The 17,578-nt window shown below is 42.7% G+C and overlaps 1 protein-coding gene across 1 annotated transcript in view; it reads right to left on the reverse strand.

Annotated features, from left to right (window-relative positions):
• LPP (LIM domain containing preferred translocation partner in lipoma) overlaps positions 1-17,578 on the reverse strand; it is a 333,633-nt gene that overhangs the window by 50,680 nt on the left and 265,375 nt on the right. The window contains 2 exon segments of the mRNA XM_032119009.1: positions 7,217-7,303; positions 7,305-7,387. Coding sequence (XP_031974900.1) covers positions 7,217-7,303; positions 7,305-7,387 — 170 coding nt within the window.

Raw genomic sequence — 17,578 nt, forward strand, 5'->3', positions numbered from 1 at the left:
CTAACTTACAAAGGCAGTAAGCTTTGGGATATGTTCTATAGGGAAAGCTCAACACAGAACTAAAAGCATTGCTAAATGACTTTGCCATCCCCTCTACTGTAGTATGATCCATAAGTGGATCTATAGCCAGGAGCATAAAATCCCATTAGTCCTGCAGAAAGGGAGACTATTTTCTTCCAAAGAATATACAGTTGGTCAGTGGAATTCACCCCATGAGGCAAGAAATTCACTGAATGGTAGCAGCTGGTCCTTCACAGTATAATCTTTTCAGTCACTAAGAACTCTCCATTTCCCTGGTACAGTTTTTCTGGATTGTACATGTCAAATCAATGCTTAGTCCATATAATCAAAATACAAAAAATGCCTCTAATTATAAAAACACAAGTCAGAGACAAGACTACAATTTATGTTGTTATGGCTGCCAACACACACAGGAGGAAAGATCTGGATTCTAGCAAGCCATCACAAACGTCTCCACACAAGCCCAGGTGTGGAGGAGGAGTCATCACCTAACATGGACACATTTTTAAACAGGGGCCATGAAAAGGAATGAAAAGTGATCCATACCTAACAAAACTTTGCACCACCAGGACTTCAGTGAATAGTTAATCAGCACTTCATGCCCAATCTTCCAACACAGATGTATCTATTAAAATGCTGTCCAGCATTATGATACTTTTCCAAAATATCCCCCTCATGACACTGTTCTCACTGTAGCATCAAGTTGCTTTACCTCCACAATCCATAGCTGGTCTTCCTCTAAAGCAACACTCTAGTCAGCTTTCTGGAAAGTCAATTACACCAAGGTATATTGGTCTCAGAATCCATCACCAAGGTGAGCCCCAGTGCAATTCTTGGCAGGGCTCACTCTCATGTCTTCCAAGAACACTATGAATTTTGCCTCTTACAGGCTTGGTTTGCAGACTTCTTGTCCTGTCCTTGTTGGACAGCAAGATGAATTGGCCCTGTCTTCTTTAATATGAGCCTCTGGGTCTCCACAGAGGAGTTCCTGTAAAGAATTACCTCATCATCTCATGGTACACTTTCTCCCCTTTCTTTATAATTCCAGTTTAGAAAGGAGGTTATTGACCTCTGCTGACTCCTCCACCCCTGCAAAAGAACCTTTTCCCCTGCCTTGTGACAAAATAAAAGGCATGACCCATCCCCCTGTAACTGCTGGTAGGCCACTGAAAAAACAGATGCAGTCTTCCAGAGGGTCAGCTAAGTTCAGCTGTCCCAGTTCTGATAGAAGCTGCTTCATCGACATATTCTCTCACACACAATTTTTCATCTCCTAGACTCGGACTCCTGGAAGCTCAAGGTGCAGCTTATGCAATAGCATCCCATCCTCCTCTATCTATGCCCTGACTGCACAAGAACATTTACCACTCAAAGTAGTAGAGTGGAGCTTATGGCCGCCACTCCTCCTCCACCTTCCATCTCTATTTTTTATATCAGCTGTTGCTGGGTGTTATCAATAGAAAGGGCTGTTACATTCTTAAGGGATTTACTAATTTTTCACTTTTACAAATGATCAGTTTACCAGACATAACAGATTTCCCTTGCCATGATTTTTTTTTCCCAAGGAATTACCAACCAGGTGCAGACTAGCAAAATTAACAATGCAATAATCAATAGGAACAAAACACACCTGTGAGCGAGCCAAAACTCTGGACCTGTTTTGTGGCTGCTACGCCCATTGACCACTTCTGTTGAGGGTAAGAAATACCCTGGGCTGAGCCTGCTGCTGCCTGGCACAGCCCAGCTCCATCTCTGTGCTACGGGAGCTGAGCCTTAATGCTTTTCGATCCATGGGTCACAGGTTCAGCTCCCTGCTGCCGATGACTCACACAGGAGCACCGAACTAAAACTAGCAACACCAGCTTTTTTCTAGGAGAGGATTGAAGAGCAGCATTGATCTCAATGAAATATTTCGAGGGCAGAAAAATTCCACCACGCAAAGAGTGCGTGACTTCTCTTTAGTTTATTTTATATTTTTGTTCCAGTTGTCATTTTGAATTCAAACTCTTTGGAAAGCAGGCATAATAGTCTTAATGATCCCATTGAGCAGTTTAAATTCAAATTGTGGAGCACTTGCAATACCATGCTGGCAGCACTTTCCATAAATTACTCTCAAATTCAATACATTGCTTGACAAAAACAAGAATAAAGGGCTTTTTACTTTAAAAAGAAGAAAACTTGTATCATAAAAAAAAAATCTTTAAATTATAGTTTCTCTTTTCTGGTCCAATTTAAATTGTTACATAGTTGCTAAATTAGTGCTGTAATCCCTGCTTACAAATTGCAGAATTATTTTTAAAAATAGATGTAGTTTTACTGCAGGGAACAACCTTACACTTTAAACCCTATGTACTGCAGGAAGCTGCTCTTGCACAGCTTTCAACCAACCACACTCACGTGCACACACAGTGGGGTTTACAATACCAGTCCCATTGAAGCCAATAGCAATCTCACCAGAGATTTCAATGAGCACAAATTGAGTTAACACTGACATTTTAGAATGATTAGCAAATTTAAGCTTTCCCAGGATGCTCCATGGCACCAGTGGCTCTAGTTTACCATTTCTTAAAACATTAGCATTTCTTTTGTGTTCTGTTCCTGTGTTTCTGTTGTTTTCCTATTGAACTACAGCCACTGATAGGCCAGGAAGTTAGAAGATTGTAAGAGAAAAAAACCCCTCCAAGAAATACTTTTTTCTGCTCACAAAACAAGTAATGGGGGGGTTAGCGGGGGGGAGGGGGAAGGGGAAGGGAGGAAAAAAAAGATGGAGCACTATGATCCCAAGTTTAAAGCTGGGGAACAGCAATAATCAGGGCATGACCACTATGCGTAATTCTTCCTCCTTCAAGCACTTCCACAGCTTTAGTACTATGGAAAGATGAACTTCACCTGCAAAAAATCCTTGTAAGTGATCTTTGGGGATGGGTTTAAGACCAGGTCCTTAATATCTCACAGTGCTCAGCAGAAACAGGAAACCTTGATCCCTGGGTCTCCACAGGGCGCTGCAGAGCACAACCACCAACTCCCCTGCTCTAGCTTGACAGACATGACAGTTTCTTTCTTTTCCTTCAATCATTTACCATTTCTAGCCCACCACTTCTCTTTCATCTGACCCTGGCTATTTCTGCTTTCCTGTACCCTTCCCAGTCCCGCCATGGTCCTCTCCTCAGGCAGGTCACATTAACTTGGACACAACAGAAGAAACCCTCAGAGGCCAGAAGCATCTGCAAGATGCTTTCTGCATTAATTGCAGGAGCTCAGCCCTTCCCAGCCCTCACCTGAGAGTGTACATCTCCAGCTGCCAACCACCAGACTGCCAGCAGAGGGGATAAAGAATGGAGGAAAATTTCCACGTCCTGGAGAAAGTTATCTGGAGATCAAAGAACACCCCATTCACAAACAGCAGCATCACTCTTGCCAGACTGGGTGTGTCTGGTTAACCTTGTGTTCAGTCCTTATGATAACATGGTATTTGGACAGCAGACAACTGGCACTGCTCGAACATCTTGCTCTTCAGTCTTTATAACAACAGTTCCACTGATATTACTCTAAGCCTTTTCCCTGCTCTAAGTCCAGTGCTAAAATCTCTTCAACTACTTAGAGGAAGCAAACCAAATGTTCTTTTGTCAGTAATTTGCCCTGTAAGGGAGGGGAAAAATATCCTGATAACATAGTGCAGACACAGCATTCATCACGTGCACAGCAGTGCACTGCTTACACTGGAAACCGTATCATGGCATTTCAGATGTTAACTTGACTGTCATAATGACTGGGAAACATCTGTCTCCTATTAACACTTTAGTTTTTACAGTTGCTTTTAGTTCAGCAGAAGTCTCTTAATGGAGAAGACTGGTACTCTTTTAGAAATAACATCAATAATGAAAGAATCCTTGGATGCAGAGCAAAACCAGCAAACACATTGGCAACAGAACTCGCTGCACTCAGAAAATGTAACAGGAAATGGTACTGATGGGCTTTTGGGTGGGAGGATTTTTGTGTGAAAGAAATTAACTCTGGTACTCAAATTCCCATTAAGAAAAATATTTCTTTTCAAACAGGTGATCAATTTCCTTAGATGTTAATTCAGACTTTTGGGGAATTTCATCTTAACTGGATCACTGATAAATAAAACCAGAAACAAAAACAACAAAGAAAACCCCTTCTGCAGGCTATTTAGGCTTGGTACTGACTAACCAGTAATTAAATACAGCTCTTGACAGTAATCTTAATTATGGCTTCACTACACCACAACTAAGAAGAGTCACACAACAAACTGAGAAGATTAGCCAATTCTAATTGTTGAAAAAATTTGTTTTTGTTTTTGTGCATAGTTTTAATGTGCATAAGGCCACAAGTCACACCAGTGAATTATTAAAAAATAATCAAAGACTTCAAGAATTTATATATCACAGCTAGGCAAGTGTTAATTTATTTTTTTTATATAAATGAAGCATCTATGGCTGGCATAACAGGTCGAGAGTTTTCAACTTGGCAAAATAGGGATGTGTGGTAGAAATCAGTGTGAATTAGGTAAACCAGGAAACAAGTTTCACTGAATTACTCACACTTACAACAGCTGAGAACCCTGTTTTCTCAGCTAGCCATTGCCATGAATTAGCTATGCAGTCTTGGGCCAGTCACACCTGCTGCACATTCCAGGGGAATTCAGATCCAGACAAATCTGAGTCAAGGTACTTCCGTCCTATTCCTACAGATCTAGGGTTCCTAGTATCCAAGCTATTTTCTGATATAGGGACTTTGGGAAACACCTCCGCCCCCCTCCCCCTCCCCCCCCCCCCCCCCCCCCAAAAAAAAAAGAGCCACCCCAAAACCAACCAATCAACAAGAAACAGAAAAAAAACCCAAAACACCAAACAAAAATATCAGAGGCCCACATTTCAGCAAGATCCTTATGGCTAGACAGGTTTTAAGCAGGTCATGTAACTCTCAGAGTTCAGTATAACTGCATCACACATCTAAAGGCATCTAAGACAAAAGCAGTCAGACTGTGCCTCATCAATTTAAGGGTCTCATTCATCTGCAAAGAACACTTGCAAGCCTAGCTCAAAACCTCAGTGTACTTAGGCATTCATTATCCTACTGAAACCAATGCAGGCTTCATTCCACTGAAAAATCAATGAGACATATGCTCTAGGAGAGAAATTCCTCAGGCCTAAAGCCAGTGGCACGGCAAAAGCCTAGATCCCTTGTAGATCTGGCTTTCAACACAGCAGAGTCCTGAGCTTCTGAGAGGCACTGAGACATAGGCTCCCAACATTTGTTTCTTCCACATTTAAGAGTTTAATGTGTGCTTGGGTTTTTGTTTTTTTCTTTACTTCATCAGACTGCCAGATTCCTGCTTCCCATTTTCCACTCACCAGTACCAGCTTGTCCAACTAACACATATGTAGCCCCCATCAGCATTGCCATCCTTTTCCCTGCATGTACAGCAGCAGATGGATCCAGACATGTTTTGGGTTAACGCCATAACCATGTTTTTGTGGACTGCACGGATAAACATTTAAGGCCCCTTCTGGTTATATAAAAGGAAGCTATTAAACGTTTACTCTTTCCTCTGTACTCAGAGCTGCAAAGCCGTATCACAGAACATACAAACGCAGATGCAACCAGGCAATTATCGTTCCTTTATCCCTTAAATAGATAGAAGATAAATTTGAAAGAGAAATGAGGAACAGAATCCTTCTCCCTTTCCTTTTTTATCCTTTTATCTCCCAATGTAGGAAAGTTTACTGAACCTTTGCCAACAATTCACTCAGGCTAATGAAGTGTATAAGTAATGGGATAAATAATCTTAACCATTACTACAGTGGCTAATGCAGATGTTTTCCCAAACTAAAAGCAGATGAGTGGTGTAGAATGCGTGCTTGATTTAAAAAAAGAAGAAAAGAAAGTATCAATCTGCAAGCAGATGAAGTCAATTTCCAGTCTGAAGTCAATGAAATGTTTAATTCCAGTTACATAAAGTTGCTCCAATTATATTATGAATGCACCTTCCTGAAGTCTTCAGTGCTTTGCACGTGGTTAAACTTGCCACAAAATGAACCTTAAATTTTTTATGGCGCAATCATTTTAGTGCAAACAAAAATAGAAATTATTTAAAAGGTACATATTCCACCAAAAGAAGGTTTAGCTTTTAAAAGCAAATTAACAAGGCCCATCTATCACTGCCATTGTAAATAAGACACAATCCTCCCTTTTTATATGTCAGTATTTCAGTAACAATCTCACTGTGAAGGCTCTGTAGAAATAAAAAGAACAATGAGATACTGGTGGCATTTCAGAAATATTATCGTATTATTGCTCTAATTATCACTGGAATGCCAGAAATGTCAAGAAAAACATCAATTTTTACTTTCGGAAGTGTAAATCCAATTCTGGAAGGGTCTCAGGTCCAGTGTTTGTACAAACTCAAGAGAAAGATCTGTCAGTGGCTTTAAGAACACTCCAGTGCTTTTCTTACTTTAAGTTACAAGGGACAATCCTAATATACTGGATGCTAAGGTCAGGACCAAGGTAAGGCCTCAGGCACATGATGGGATGTTTCTTTAATTTGCATCTGTGCAACTGGTTCCAGCTACTGTTATGGGAGCCTCTAAAATGTGCAGCTCCTCAGAGCAACCATTAATTGTTTGCTTTAAGACCTTGTGGAAGCACGTAATTTTACAGTAACATAAACTTCAAAAAGATATCTAATCCAAAGACCCTTAGTTTCTTAGTTTCTTTCTAGAAAGTCTTCCATTAAGCAAGGCAAAAAGTCTTGATTTTAGAAGTTCAGTGCTTTCTTGCATCCCACCTCCTTAATCTTAGTGGGCACCACAGTCTGTAACCATTTTGGTATCAGGTTCTCAACACAGAAAGCTGACAACCACACGAGTGCTAGAAAATGACTGGCATAGTCCTCCTTCTTACAGAGATGAAACAATCACAAAACCAGCTCTTTCTCCTGCTGTGTCCACTTCATTTCAGAGTCAGGTCAGATCAGGAAATGGAATTCACCCACTACACTCAAAAGACCAGAGTTCTTCTGAAGCCCATGAAAAAAACTTGGTGCTCATGGTACTGCCACAGGGTTGTCGGATTTTTAACTGTAAGGCAACCCCACAGCAATGAAAGAAATAAATGTTTCCAATGGTCTGTGCATTAAAATCAGGGCACAAAGAGAACAGGTACTTACAATGTAGCAGGGTTCACAGTAAGCTTTCTTCTCCACAGCGTAGAAAGGCTGTCCCCTCAGCTTGTTGTTGCACATTATGCAGGTGAAAACACTCCACGTGGAAGACTTGGTCCATGGCTGTGCAACCAGTGCCTTCTCCAACAACATTCTCCCCGCAGCGGGCACAGCGTCCTGTCACCAGAGGGAAATGACAGGAGTCAAAGCAAGACCCTTGTTTCAGCTGCTGAGGAGGTCCCTCCACTCACCCATGGCTACAGATCAGGTGAGGGGGACACAGCAGCTCAGTCCACAGAAAAACAGGTTTGTGCCACTGCTGGCAAAGATCCAGCGCCACTGGAAGGCACTCTGGTGCTGGTCCATATGAAAAAGATCTAGAAAGGACTGAAACGGGCTCCCAGACAGCACTCAATGTCAGTTGTGCTGCTGCAAGCCAGCAATCATTGTAAGGATCCTTAGCTCCAGATACAAACCACTCAGCTATCATCTAACCCAGGTATATAGTCATCCTCAGCTCCTCAGTTAGATAGATAAACCTCTGCCTTAAGCCTTGCTTCAACATGAAAAGATTTTGTGGTAGGAAGCCTCATAAAGCTGACTGGTGGCAGCACAATTTAAAGAGAAGTTTTTGCTTGTACAGCTTAAACCAATTCTCTCAATGGAGCCAATTACTTTTTTTCCTGTTCAAAGATTAATACAGATTAACACACCGTGACTATTTAAAGCACAGAAACTATTCCTAAAGAAACTGATGTGTGGATACTTTATTCTTAACATCCTTCAAGAAAGGTGTATCAGAAACTGCTGGTAAAGACTCAAAGTACAGACAAACCTTAAGAGCTGTCTGTTTCTGAACAAGGTCCTTAATGTCACATACAAATACATAACAAGAAGTCTGCAGACACACACAGGTACAAAAGGCTTGCTGCCTTGCTCAAATTGTTGCTAAAGATGTTATGTGGCAGATAGATTTAAAGTGAAGACAAGATTTTGTCAGATCAGCGGAAAAACATTTTCCTAGGCAAGACTGTGGTGCAGAGATAATGGAAGAGGTGTGTGGAAGGCACACCTTTGCCATTTTTCTCTGCCATTGGAGTTCTAGAAAATGGAGATAGCCCATGAAGGTCTGATGTCCTTACACAACAATCAATGTTGAAAATGGAAGGCATTAAGGACGATGTCATCCACTCTACACAAGAGAACCCCACCAAAGGTAATAGAACAACTCTGATCTGGGACATTGCCCCACTCAAAATGGTACTCCAGTATAAAAATAACTTCTGGGCCTTGCAGCCTTGGGGCCCTGCACTTCTTGAAGGCTTCATGGGTGGAGTGGTGTGGTTAGTGAGGGTGGGAAGGGAAACAAAAGCTCAGGTACAAGCAGGAAGGCAGACTGAGTTCAATATAGAATTTTTCATTAAAGCATATAGAAACAATATGTACCTGATAACAATTACATAATCCAGCAACGACACAATGTTCTCTCACACCATGGTCTGTGTTTATTGGCCTTTTCATGCAAATACTGCACAACTTCCTACAGGGGCTTAGACCTTTCCTGTCATCCCAAGAGCAGGACTGCTGCCCTTCACTGTGCACCGTCATAGTCCTCACACTCATGACTTCTTTCTCCGCCTGTCCCAGACTCCAACAAGCTACATTCAGGGAAAAAAGTATGTAAGCTACTTTTGAATCCCTCAGGATGTGGCAGGATGATATATATTTACACATTTGAGATATATTAAGAAAGTTTGGAAAAGAACCCAGATCATTACAATTTGCTTCAATGGCATAACCGTAGTTGGCTTTCTACGGGACAGACAGTTTCTGACTCAAACAGCTCCCAGCCTGAGCAATGTGGAGGGAGAAGTCACCAGATGAATCCAGACAAGTCTGGAAGTCCCCCAAATGGAATTAATAATGCTGCATTTAAACTTTACTTTCCTTAGCATTTGTTATTAGGGTTTTGATTGTCACTGTTGGGCTTTAATCACTCCACTGTAACACTTCTAGAGAGGACTCCTTTTTTATGAGCAGAAAAAGAATTCAGGTTTCCCAGCATGGTAGTGAGGCTACAGAGCACAGGAGAAGAATGGAAAAAACCATGAGGGCTAAGAAGAAAAAAAACCCAAACCCACTGGAGGGAACCACAGGAGCAAGCACCGCACTGGGAAGGAGGCAGAAGACACCTCCTGTGTACCATGGGAGAGCCCTGCTCAGCCCTGAGTGTGGACAGCACAGAGCTGCTCCAGGGCCTTCTCCAAACATCTTGTGTAGCTGGGCTGTAATACGAAGAGACGTCTGGGGAGCAGTTAATATCTCTCTATATAAAACACGAAATTGAAAGCCATTAGTGTATTACTTTACACAGTGTTTTTCCAGAGGGAATATTCTGCTGAAGAATTTATTTTCCCTAGTGTGCCATTCTGTGATCATCCGGTATTATTTTTATGAGGCATTTGGACATGGAATAATGTAGTGTCTATACAAACACTTCTCAGCTTTCTTTGTTAACATCTGAGCAGAACATGTGGGAATCTTTTCTTCCCCTCCTCCTCTTCTCACATTCATAATTTAGCCAGCTCTTGTGTGCTTCAGCATTTATCTTCCACTTTGACCAAGGCATCTCTCCATTTGCTGAAGAAGCTGTCTACATGGAGACCATACTTCTGTCTGTACTTGTGCCAGGAGACCTGTGTCTGTTTCTAACTCAAATAATCTCTGACAAGTCACTCGGTGCCTTTGTACCTCTGTTCCCTCTTTGAGCAAAGGGCATAAAGACATCTTCTCTGCCTCCCAAAGGTGCCCTGAGGCTACATTCCTCCATAGCTCTGAGGTATTCCCCAACTACACTGCTGGTGGTCAGATACAAACCAAAGAGTAGCACAGCACAAGTCTTGGCCAACTTCTCTCCTTTAAGTTGGCTTCCTGAGGCTTTCCTTCCTCTTTCTGGGTTTTTCCACAGAAGATTCCCACTGAGGCAGTGACAGACTTAACCTGTCTACATTTATGAGAAGCCCAGTTTCTGCTATTAAGTACACAGACAGAAATACTTCTATAAACTCTCACACAGGAAAGCTTAAAGAAAGCTTCCTTTTTTATAAGTTTATATACAAATTATAACACGGTGGCCTTGAGCAAACCATGTTTTTCATGAGACATGGCCACTCCACTGAGAATCAAAACACAAGCTCTGTGCCTAGCAACTGACTCACTCACCCAAAAGGTAAAAGCAAATAAGCCAAAATATTCAAATTCGGGAGCTTACAGTTGGGTGGCTGGATCCACCTAAAGGCATGTGGGCAAATACACAATCGATCTGGTTTGCAGAGATGTGACCAACTGGAGACTGCACCTTCTGCAGACCTTGGTGCAATCTGGGAACTCACAAGACTTCTGCAAAAGCCTTTCTCTTCTCCCAACTCCGGCAACTCGCTCAAATGTAGCTGGAAATGGCTATTAGTTTCAAGTGTTGGTGAGGGATGAACTGACAAGCAGACAGGCACATGCACACAGGCACTGCGATTGCACAAGCTTCATTTCCTTAGAAAACCAGAAAAAACCCCACTAAAAACAATGTATCTATCATTATGTCTGATAAAAACAAAACAAAGGTCTGCTTTTCCTGTGTGCCAGTTACCAACAGCGAAGGTATTTGTGGTTAGGCTCACCACAATTAAGTGCCCACACATGTTCCCTATTTTAATATTTTCACACTGGCTCAAATAACCCAGTCCGTTGTGTGCAGAACACCCATGAGTGAACACAGAACAAGTTGCACTGCTTATTGGGAAAGAAGTAGCAAAGGCAAAGTTTGCAAAACTCAAGAACAAACAGATTGCACAAAAAAGATTACACAAATAATCTAAGAGAAAAATAGCAGGCAGCGTATTACAGTAGAAACACAGAACAACGTGACCCATTTGCTTCCCACAGAGACAAACAGCATTTAAAAGGCAGCTTAAAGACAAAGGACAAAATTAGCTCTAAACTGCATGAAGATGAAACTATGTCATTTCAACATTCTTCTTTTGCCCCTTCAGCCCTTTTTAGATCCTTTTTCAAGATCATTTCAGCAAAACTAGAAGGAGATATGTTGGCAGCAAGCCTGGGAGACCGGAGTCCTCTATTTTTGCGTGGAAGAGGTTCATAACCTCGGCCGTGCTGTGACCTTCCTTCAGCCCAGCCCAGCTGCCGCATGTTGGTCTTACCTTGGGGAGACATACAGAAGTGCCCACAGAGGCTTCCCTGCTGAAAATGCCATCATTAGTGAGTGAATCACATGGAAACACTTCAGCAGCTGAAAGGATACATCAGCTACTATACTCCTTTCTGAAACCTCCTCACTTACTGTCTTCTGTTATGTAAAAAATACGAAATATTGTGAATCTGAAGGAAGAGGGGGAAGGGAGGAGCTCATAATCCACATGATGATATGTTCTAACTTTTTGTTATCTCATTACTGTTATCACATGGTTTTTGCCTATACCACCACAGATCCTGGCTGCTCCGATTATGGAACAGATCCATTCTGCTGGGTATTGGAGAAACACAGAATTCAAAGAAGGGCCCAACTGCAGGAGTTTACAACCTAATACAAGCAATAACCACAGGGTAGTGATAGGAAATAGAAGGAAACAATCAGACAAAACCAGTCAGCAAGGGAAGCTGTGGTGTCAGCACTCTACATGTTTTACTGTTGATGAGGAGTCTGTAGACAGCACAGCAAAGGAAAAGGTGAAGGAAGAATTTGAAAGAGGACCCAGAGGGAGTTTAAAGGAAGTTTAATGGAATGCTTCTGAGGAAAGGACAAAGATAACACAAAAGAGAATGTAAGTGCTTGAAGATTGAACATAGACGCCTTCAGATGGGAAGGATGAGTTGGTATGTCACTAGAGAATACTAGCGGAGAAAGGGTGGGAATAGGTCATTACAGGTCATGCAGGTAAAGACATGAAGCTTCTGTTTGATATGAGGCAGAAATGAAACCAGAGGAGAGATGTTTAGGAGTTGGATTTGATGATCCTTGTAGGCCTTTCCAACTCAGGATATTCTATGACTCTACACCTAAGAGGCAGGAATGATCTGGCCTAAGTTACAAGCCAGAGAGTTATTTCTGCAGCTAGTTGAGCCTGAACAGAGAGAAATTGCATTTTTTGAAAAGCTTGTTGCAGAGATTCAAGGTCACTGGAGCTTGGATGCAGGTTTTAACTGTGAAGATGAATAGGAAAGGCCATACTCTGAGCTGTTACTCAGTAAGATTCTTAAGATTTGGCCAGAAACTGGGCCTGATCTGGCGATAAGGAATTAGGCACAGGGTATCCAACCTTATCTGGGACACACGTCAGTTTTAAGCGTCAGATTGGGAACGTGTGAGCCAATGGAACAAATGTCCACCACTGAAGATGGATGATAGGTATATGTCATACTAATGCTTATGGTATAATATTCTGATAGCAATCACACTCGAGCCAAAGACAAAGGCAATGTAACTCCAAGCAGCTGGCTTGAGATGCTCCTGTTTGCACATCCAGGGACTTCAGTAACCTTTTCTAGGCTACAGCATTATTTTTCTGTCATACCTACTTAGACACTAAGGCATTGGCAGCACCACTGTGATGTACAGTGCCTAACAGAGACAATTCAGGCAGTAACTACAGATGCCAAGAGCAGAGAAACAGAAAGAAAATGTGCAAACCTCTCCACTAAAGGCTTAAATTCATGAATTCAAAGCATGCATTCTATGTAGAGAAGAGATAGGGGATAATTTTCTGATAAAAGCATCAAAGTAGGGAGGTTCTGCATTTGCTGAAATGTGGGGAAAAAGCGTTGATATCTCAAAAAGCTCTGCATGATGGAAAAAACTGTTTCCCACCTAACTGTACTGTGGGAATACACCACAAGGTCATATCCTCGGTGCCTATCAATTACACAATTTCCCTTGATCACCTAAGTGTATTCCCTAGTTCTCACTGCAGCCCTGATACACAATGCAAGAAAGAACTAAAAAAATACAGCATGCTGCCTTTTCAAAACTGTACCAAGAACATTTTTAGAATACATAAATACATTGAACAAAATATCTCACTGAAAGTTCCCCTGGCAGCCTCAAGACACCCAGTATTTCCGCTGCGTTATTTTTCTAATCATCTCTGTTTAGAGTTCGCCAGCGAATGCATTTTAGAGATTCATGACACATTCTGCTTTTGGATGGCTTTGAATCAGCTGGCAGTAAATGTGGAAAAATTATTATTCCTAATGAAGAAATATTGATGACAGAACAGCATTTCGAGGACAACGTTGACCATAAGTCAACAATGTAACAAGACTTCCCCCTCTCTCCCTCCTCTTTCCTAGTGACTTTTATCCAAGGGTTTTCAAGCATTTTCCAAGTACATGGGATTCCTCAGGACACCTATGTCAGACAGGCACAATTACTCCACTTTAAAGGGATACAAGAGCACAAATTTATTATTATGATAACAGTGTAACAGCAGACCTTAACTTAGTACACTCTAATCAAGTTAAGTCTCAATGTTCTCAATGTGCAACTCAGAAGCACCCAAGAGATCCTGGGTTCTTTGATTCATCCAAAGGCAATAAAAGAGGGATCTCTGACCCACAAGGGAAGGTTTATTCCCTTCCTACAGTGAATGGGAGGTATTTGTCTAACTGATTATGCTTGACAAAGATGTGTTGATCATATTTGTCCCAGACTAATTCTGACATTTTGGCACTTGGGGCACTGCAATAATGGTACGAAGGGAAACCCAAACGCATTTTGTGCATTTTGTAGAAAATGGTATTATTTAGCTCATCTTACCCTTGCCTTCTTACCTACCGTTCTCTTGCTTTTGAACTCAAGACTTTTCACTGAGTGCAAAGCCCTTGGCAATGGTTTATTGTGCCAGGATCCAAGCTTGAAGTATCACCATTTGACAGTAGCAGGCTGTATGCATCAGCTGTCTTACACAGCCTTTGGACACAAGACAGATCAATCTTAATTCCCTCTTCTTCAGCAGACGTCAGAAAACACAATCTTTCACAGTAAACACAGCTTCATGCTGCAATGTGTGCCTGAAAACACTTCATAAATTAAATCCAAGGCCGTGATTTAATTACTGTGTCCTGGTTATTCTGCTTTAACCGTGTTGCACTTATACTCCAGATGTACAGGTCCCTGCAGTGACCTACTTGTCATTTGTACTGTACAGCACTGTGCAGTAGCTGCACTCTCGTGTTGCTTGCATCCCTTTCCTCTGACCACAACACAACTTCATACTCTCACTTTGCTTGGCTGTAAAAACCTGACACATTCTCAGTATGCCCCGGAGGTCCCATTCCACACCACAGAGCAAACACACTGCAACTGTGCAGGCTCACTCTGCCAACACTTTACCTTTTCAAACATTTCTTCATGGTGCTTATCACAAGATTACTGTCCCAGCTGACCTCTGGCCCTCACAGTGAACCTTTCCAACACCCCAGGGAAGGTAGAGGACTGTTAGGACACCCAACATGCAGGCAGGGAACTTGAGACCCACACAGGTTAAATAACTCTCCAAGGGTCACACAAGAAGTTTCTGATGGAGCCAGGAACTGAAACTGTATCTTCTCAATCACGGTCTGGTTTCTTTAACCACAAGACCATTTCTGAAAAGGCCTGATGGTGAGAAGGGCTTGTGGCATCAAACTCAGTTTCAGAGGAAGCTTCCAGCACCCATCTTGCTGAAATCCCCTCCCCAGGAGGAGGAATGTGCTCCTTGTGTGGACCATGGCATCACTCTCTGGCAGCCTGGCTGAGCCACATAGCAACTGAGCACACGGAGTTCTGTGCCTCTGCTACTGTCCTCTGTTTAATGACAGAGAAAGAAAGGTCTCTGATTCCTTCAGCATCTGTGTGGTGGTGATCCTTTACACATCTACATCACCTTTTCCTCAACATCCTGGGACACAAGACAATTTGTTTCTGTTGTAAAGCAATTACAATTAGAGGTACCTCCCCAAATTATTGCAGCCACAATGCATCAGTACCACAATGCATCAGTACCACAACATGGAGAGGATCGCCCTCTGATTTTCCCACAAAACTATAAAAATTCAGGTTGAACAGGATCTTGAGAAGACATGGAACTATCTTACTGCTTCGAAGGCAGCATCAACTCTCTCTACTGTATTCTTGACAGATACTTGTTTAACCTGCTCCTAAAACCTCCAGCAACTGAGATTTCACCAAACCACTCAGACAAAAAATCTCAGTGAGTAGCTAACCATAGCACTAGCGAGCCTTTTCCGCCATCCAGCCACAATGCCCCTCGCAGCAAGCCAAGCCAATGCCTCTTTACTCTGTTCATGATGGACATAAAGAAAACAGATAGGCTCGGGTGGGCCTACACCAATTGTACAGGATCGAAAGGAAGATGCCCCCCTCGCGGCAAGCGTGTCCCTGAGCCCACAGCACATCGATGAGGTACCAGTCCCCAAGGTGGATGATGTGCAGTGAGCGTGCCAGCCCAGTGGGGGTCAGTGATGCTCCACAATATTTAAGGTCCCAGACACCTTTTTGCAGCATGCATCGCCTTTTTTTTTTCTGTTGTTGTTGTTACATTGTGTCAACTTTTTGGTCACGTGTTTTACCATGTGCAAACGGCTTGAAATAGAGCCCCACTAACATCTGGAGATTAAAAAAAAAAAAAAAAGAAAAAGAGGGTGAAAAGAAGAGCGGGAGAGAGGAAACATTCCTCCCTTTGCTAAACCATCAAGGAAATGCAAGGCAGAGAGTAAAATGTTACTCTATTTCCTTTAGAAATGTTTCCTTTAATGCGATGAAGAGCTACCAGGTGACAGAGACTACGGTTGTATATCCACTGAGGAGCCGAGCTCGGGAAGCAGAGGAACGAGCTGTTAGCGCAGCTTTGCCAGGACGGGGGTGTCCCTGGCAGCCACAGCAATTCCTCCTCCAGCCCCTGTCTCGCCGGGCTCTCCAACGCGGCAAAGGCGGTGCCGTGTCCCAGGGTGTGTGCTGGGCACTCCCTGCTACCTGCTTCCCCTCCCTACTGCTCCCAGGCTGGGCTGAACTAGGCACGGGTATGGTAAAGAAAAGTAGCTTTAAGCTGCAAGTGTAGAGTTGGATTGAAAGAAGTAACAGTTCATAATTATTCGTTTTAATTAAAAACGGATTCGTGTTCGGGGGCAAGACTTTCAAAGCACCGATTTGCACAAAAAAACCCAGCCAAGAAATACTTAACTAAGGAGTGCAATCATTTCATTTGGTAAAAAAAAAAAATTTTAAAAAATCATACTTTTACAGAAGTCCCTCACATTCCTGTGCCATTACTCCTCTCCTCAGAGCAAACTGATTGCATACAGTAAGTTAAAAAAGCAAGAGACATAGAAACCACTTTTTTCTTTTCTTTCAAAATAAAAATTGGGCAAAATTCATAAAGGCTGTAAAGAAAGTGGGCCTTTCCCATGCTTTCAAAAGCTGAGAAAACCTCTTATTTTATTGTATTTTATTTTCATAGGAAAGTGAGGAGTTTCTAAACCAAAAATGACTCTTCTCCTTGGAACACATCACTAATGTTTGAAATCTTATTTTTTAGTGAGATGTTACCAATACCTGGCATCCAGGGAACAACCTCAGCAGCTCTCTGCTAAGCCCTGGAGAAGGTGAGGCTACCAGCCAAATCCTAGTGGGGCTGACAGGAAACCTCTCTGCAGGCAACTTATCCCAAATTCTGTGAGAGTTTACCCCTCCTAGGAAGGACCTTAGCAAGGGAAACAGTTGCTGGCTGAGCAGTAGGACCGGACAAATTTTGGCAGTTTTGGTGATCCCAACTGCAACAACTACTGAGCCACTCCCTTTGCACTCGCAAAGCCATGTTGCTCGATAAAACCCTGGACAGTGAAAACACCAAATATATGATGGCACACAAGGTGAGCAACCATGCTTGTATGAATCTCCTGCAGGGAAAGGAAGGCAGGATACCAGGCAGAAATCACTCCTCCTCCCACCCTCATCAGGGGCCACGAGCAGAGGGACATTTCCTGAGCTATCCCCTGGCCCACTAGGCTTGTTCTGCAATGCACCAAATTTCAGGATCCTCTTTTGGAAAGCCACGAAAAATACCTTGTCATTACTGGGGGTGCCAGTGGCAGCAGCCCCAGGCAGCAGCTGTGTGGGGCAGCTCTGCCCAGCACATCTGGGTCCCCTGGCAGGTGTCTCTCTGAGCATGCTGTCCCAGCCTGCCCACCCTCCCCGACTCAGGAGATCAGCCTTGCTGGTAGAGCAGTGCAGGGTGATTTCAGGGGCTGCTCAACCTGGCCCTGTCCATAAGCAATGGCTGTAACACAGAGCAGAGATGT

Source organism: Corvus moneduloides, chromosome 10 (genome assembly GCF_009650955.1).
Source record: "Corvus moneduloides isolate bCorMon1 chromosome 10, bCorMon1.pri, whole genome shotgun sequence".
Lineage (NCBI taxonomy): Eukaryota > Metazoa > Chordata > Aves > Passeriformes > Corvidae > Corvus > Corvus moneduloides.